Source organism: Seriola dumerili, unplaced genomic scaffold (assembly GCF_002260705.1).
Source record: "Seriola dumerili isolate Sdu_G_001 unplaced genomic scaffold, Sdu_1.0 BDQW01000291.1, whole genome shotgun sequence".
In the NCBI taxonomy this organism is placed as follows: domain Eukaryota; kingdom Metazoa; phylum Chordata; class Actinopteri; order Carangiformes; family Carangidae; genus Seriola; species Seriola dumerili.
In genome coordinates this window covers 2,203,441-2,209,440 of record NW_019174546.1, presented here as the reverse complement: position 1 = coordinate 2,209,440, position 6,000 = coordinate 2,203,441, and the positions used below count along the sequence as shown (strand labels likewise).

Below are 6,000 nucleotides of genomic sequence, written 5' to 3'. Positions count from 1 at the left end.
TAACTACTTAATAAAATTTCTACTTTTCAACAACAAGACAAAGACATGTTTTTCTTTTTCCCTTTGGTGGAAGTGTATTGTGTAGGTGTGTATGTAAACATAGTTTTGACAGCAGCTCTCAAATGAAGAGAACCATGTGCCACACAAGCAAAGAAATAATACAACCAAACTCCTTACGCACTCATAGTCCACATCTAGGACAGGTCGGCAGCAATAGAAAACAAGTAATACATCTTTTTGTTTTGCGTAGTCATGAAAATATCTGTTTTTATACAAAAATTAAATACAGTTACAGTATGTTACAACTTTTTTTTTCCCGTACAGGTGAGCTCAAGCATGACTACAAAGCCTCTGAGAAAGAAAAAAAAAGTACTAGATTGGTACTTGTCAAAGGGCTTGATAATAATACATGTGCAGCATTTGGCAAAACAACAGACACCCTTCAGCAAAGGAAAATCACCAGAGTCACCAAAGCACAGGAAGGAGACAGTGAGGGCCGGGGGAAGGGACGAGTGAGGGAAGGGGAGAGAGGAGAGGAGAGAAGAAGAACAAGAAGAAGGTAACAAGTAAGGAAGGAGGCAGTGAGGCAAGATGTTCTAAGATGTCCCCGTCCACATTATTATTTTTTCATAACTTCAGATGATAACTTAGAAATCATGTGTCTAGTTTTGTACAGTTTGCTCTCAGAGTGTGGGGTAGCTCTATCTGAGTCTCCAGTCTGCCTTTAATGAAGTATCAGCCAATGACATAATCACAAAGTGAGGGCTCCAACCGTTTCCTCTGTGACATTATAAGACAGCAGTGACTTCACCAAGCCTTTCACAAATCCCTCTATCATTCAGTATAACAGATCAGTGCACAACCTGTTCGTAACTCTGTCACCCACCACTGTGGCCTTGGATATACAAAAGAGTTGCTTATATTGTATACTGAGCAAATTATCCATGCCCTTTGTCCTTCATGTCCTTAAGGTTGAGAATTCAGTCTCATCATGTGTGGTCTAAGGGTTTGGTTGAGGATGGGAGGCTGTTCAGGTCTCTCAGCAAAGGGAAACAATCAGCAGCGGGAGCACTACGAGGGTGAGGGCGAGCTGGCAGCCGATGGGGGGATGATGGAAGGAGGCCCGTCCAGACAATTGGTCATCACACTCCCCGGGGCCCTGGCAGCGAGCTCTCTCGCACAGGACGCCCGTGAAGCCAGGGGAACAATGGCACCGCTGATGGTGGTGGCACGTGCCACCGTTCTGACAGCGTTGCATCGCGTTGTCACACACTCGAGCTGCAGAGACAAAGCAGAGAGGGCAGGGGAGACAGGAGGGGGTGATTAATAGATCACTCAGTGATAGGGCGGCAGAGAACATCAACGGGCAGGTTCACAGGGCACAAGCTGCCTCTTCTTGTCCTGTCTGCATCGCTCTGTGTCCTTAGAGCACAGCTGACACATTAGGGAGGGTGAAGCCAAGGACTTTTGCGAACAAGTGCAGAGAGGAAGAGGAGACGAATAACCAGGACGCATACTGTATGAATACCAACATGCAGCTCGCAGCCTGTGAAAACCCTTTCCATGAATGATTGTTTATGACAAAAGAAAACAGACAGACATTTTATGGATTTATGGATATTTTTAGGAGCACTGAAGGGACTTCAGAGCAAATAATCCTGGCAAAACAAAAGAGCAAACAAACCATGGCAGTGATGAGGTGAAATTAATGATTAGTGAATCAAAGGATGCCAGAGTATTATGAAACAGCCCCTCAGTGCAGGACAGTAGAATAAAATGTTGTTTCCCTCTGGCACAATGACACTCAAAGAACAGAAAGAGGAGAAGACATGGGACGGATACCTGGCTCCACCACACCGACGCTTTGATATGCAAATAGGCATTTCCAGGTAATTCGACAACTGCTGTTATTTTCTTCTCTGCAGTTAACATTATGACAAACAATAGAACTCTGTCAGAAGAAATGGATGTAATATCCAGGACTGCATTGTTCTAGTGTCCACTGAACATTTCTTTGTTTTGATATAGACTGATTAAGACTACATAAGCTAATATTCACATTTCCAGACAAAAACTCACGACTCAATTATCCCAGGAAGCCTCTCTGCTGGCAGAGGTGAAATCCTGGAAGAGGTAATATTTGCCAAGAGATTTCAGTGTAATTGGATATCTCTCCCTGCATAAATAGTAATCACATTCTTGGTTTTCAGTAATGTGGCTCATGCATCAGAATAAACTCAACAAATAATCATCGCTGCTGCCAAAACTGATTAAAAACGCGTTGGTATTACATTTAACTTCATAATATTCCCACCCACTTCACACAGACACCACTGCTGCTTTAAATGGAAATTCCACCAGGGTTTTCTATCATCATTTTGGGATTTTCAATAATTTAGTTTCGTACTGTAATTTACTCTTTTGGTGGATCCGCTTTCCACGCCTCTTTACTTTTTGACCAGCCTGAGAAGATTTGGTGTGATAGCTTTGTTGTGTTCAACTATTCTTGTGTGTTTATGGAAAGATCAATAATGATAGTACTATAAGAAAAAATATCACAATCATTCAAACTCCTCACTTAAAATGCAGCTGTGGCTGTGGCTGTGTTGCATGATAGATTTCTCCCTGTATGATTGTTGAACACTGGTGCAAAATAATGAGACTGGCAAGAAGCCACTTCTCTTTGATTCGGAGACTGACATCGAAACCTGACATTTACCACTGATGTTTTAGATAGATTAAAAATTTTCTGCCACGAAACTTCCTTGAATCGATGCAGGGAATATGATATTGTGATGTTTATATTTAGCTGAAACACACACACACACACACACACACACACACACACACACACACACACACACACACACACACACACACAAACGCACACAGACACTCACACAACAGACTCTGATATGCAAATTATATCATGAATAAGCTGTTTGTTTACATCCTTTTTCCTTTAAAGGGCAAATCAAATCAATACTAAACAAGAAAAATAATTATGGTGCAGATGTATTTGAGCATAAGGAACAGATTTTTGGTAATTTTCATAATGAGAGGCAGTATTGCAGATGTAAAAGGGGTTGGATTAGAATGACTATTATTATTGGATGTTTAAGAAGCTGGTATCAGCCATTGCTGAAAAAGTAAACTCCTGTCATTCCCTTAAAAGGCAGTGTCCTCCCTGCCATGATCACTGTACTGTACTGATATTTTGGGGGTTTGCAGAAAAGCACAACATTTTGTGTACATGTTTTTGATGTACAGTAAGAATGTAATACTTAAAATGAATCAATATTTTCATCATAAAATGGATTATGAAGTGAACCTCTGCAACTACCCTCAGCACTATGGAGCATTATCGCATCTTTCAGCTCTTTGTTTTAGTTTTGTGACTGGAAACCTGACTGTTTGGTTCACTTTTGCAGGTCTCATGGTGTTATTTTCAGCAACAGCAGGAGGCAGCAGCAGGAAAGCTTTAAAAACCCACTTTACACTACCTGCTCAGCACCAAACAGGAGACAGACAAAATTAGCAACTAGCTGGTGAATGCAGTGCAGCATTCGGCTGCTCAGGAGATATTAGAGGCTAAAAACAAGCTAGAAGGAGAAGGAACGTTGCATTTTGCCAGGTGGCCAGACACATGACTACAAATAAATGCTAATGTTGCTCCATAACTGCTGGATGTGTAAATAAACAACTGTTTACCATATCAGCTTAAAGGAACTATTTTAAAGTTTTGCTACTGCTACATAGCCATCGTTAGCAGTAACAGCTGTTTCCTCACCCATCTTGGCAAGAGCTTCAGCGTTTACAAGATAAGAGGTTATAATACGCCCTCTGGGCAGTGGGCAGGGCTAGTTCTTCAGAGCAGACTAGATGCTACATTGACTCGGTATCGGAAAGTGACAAGACACACCAACTGGGCCAGGGCTAGATGGTTAGCATACTGACATCAGTACAAGAAAGGAAGTGATAGAAATTGATGCAAAACAAGAAGGTTACTTTCCACTGCTTGGAGAGTAATGGAATGAAGTTTGATGCTGAACTTACAACGTTTCAACCAGACCTGTAAGTAAACAGCTGTTGATGCTAATGTTGGCCATGTAGCAAAAGCAAAACTTACAAATAGCCCCTTCTCTTAATCCTCTTAAGCTTGTTTCTGCTGCTCCCTAAAAAAAACGGTGATTGCACGACTTAACTAGAAGAGTACTCAGCCAGCACAGACTGTCTTTGTCAAACAACACACCAGACTTCATAGAATTTTTTTTTAAATTCACAACAAATTATCCAGATCTGTCCCAGAATTTGATGGATTCATCCCTGGCCCATGCCCCATCCCGCCATCAAATTTGGTGCAAATCGGCTAAGTACTTTTTGCGTAATCCTGCTGACAAATAAACAAAATGGTCTTTGACTTTTGGACCCCACTTAAGCCCAGTTGAAATGTCTCAGCTGTCTCATACCCACCAAAATGTTCACTTTACCAGTGGAAAAGTGTCTGTACTGAAACTTTGTATTCATGTAAACAGACTCCTGAATCACTGCTGCTCTGTCCTCAGTGGGTTCAAACATTAATGGCCTCCTGGCTACACCCCAAAAAATCAGGTTTTCTTATTTTACAGCTAATGGAAAACACCTGCGCTGTGTGTTTTGGTAATCATTTCCATGGGATCAACTGAGTCTCCATTGTCTAGTCTACACATTAAATTTGTGCCTGTGGCTGAGGGATAATCTGTGTCCTCCAGCAGACCCTCAGGACCACTGTCTTTCTAAAAGCATCTGTAGCCCAATTAGTTTGCTTATGCAGAGGCTTAAGCCTGGGGTGTCTTAGTGGAACCACACAGTCTGCTGCCATGGCAAAATACAGTGTAAAATAAATCAATTATTCTCTGTCACTCACTTTGTGAGACATAATAAAAAGTTTATCAATTGGTATCGTTAATTGCTATCTTTTATGGATGAAGTGAACATGTCTGTAAAACTTTGTGATGTATGCTCTATAATATTATGCATTTATACTTCAAATACTTGCAATTATCAGCATAGCTAATTTAAATGTATACCTTTTCATCTAATTGCAACTGTAAAATATAAAATTTCATTATTATCAGATATACAGTTTATGGAGTCATAAAGACTGTCTGATAATTTAGTATTGCACTTCCATAAAATTGATTGAGGACTTACCATGGATGAATCTGAAAACGAATCTTCAAAATTAAAGCAACAGAGCCTGAAGTATCCTTACATTTGGTGCTAAATATAGGTCAAGCCACCAAAACGCTGGATACTACATTTCCCATAATGCAAATAATGCTAATAGTGTATTTTGTTTGACACTCCTTGTGAAAAATACCCATGTTTTTTTAAAATCGATGTCTCCAGTTTGTAACACAGGCTTTCTGCTAAAAATATAAATGACCTTGATGACATCATTAGGGGTTATTATTCCAGACTTTGGGAGAAGTCCCTCCAGAGACACAGAAAACATTATACAACTGTTTTGCAGGCTGAATAGTACACTGAACTAAGCTTGATATGGGATGTCGGTGGGATGTCCCTTTAATAATATATAATGATAAAATACAAGATCATGCATATTATCATATTTTGAATGATTTTCCACACACAACTTCATCTTATATTGGGATGTCAACAACCTTGCCCCTGTAGGACATCAAAGACTGTAGAAATTGTGCTGGCTGCATGTGAGAACACAGCAATTCGAGTCCTGGCTAAGCACTAGCTTACTCTCTCTGAAACATATGTGCACCTCACACCTCCGTCAGATGTGTGACATTTAGCAGTATAACTGTTATGACAGATCCATCCCTGGGCCTTGGTGTTGCACGAAGCAACATGGAGAAAATTCACCATAACAACAGTATAACAGTGATAGACAGTGAAGACAAAGAACTGAATTACATTTCACTGCTGCTTGTGTGACTTGAAGTGTGATGTAATTGTTTTTTTTTAACCTTTGTTTTTTAAAAA

General features: G+C 40.3%; 1 protein-coding gene across 1 annotated transcript in view; it reads right to left on the bottom strand.

Annotated features, from left to right (window-relative positions):
• Positions 1-1,039: 1,039 nt before the first annotated feature.
• The window catches only part of LOC111231160 (netrin-G1-like), a 54,654-nt gene continuing 49,693 nt past the window's right edge, over positions 1,040-6,000 (bottom strand). Inside the window, exon 6 of the mRNA XM_022758179.1 lies at positions 1,040-1,278. Within this exon, the coding sequence (XP_022613900.1) occupies positions 1,040-1,278 (239 nt within the window). The remainder of the gene's footprint in view (positions 1,279-6,000) is intronic.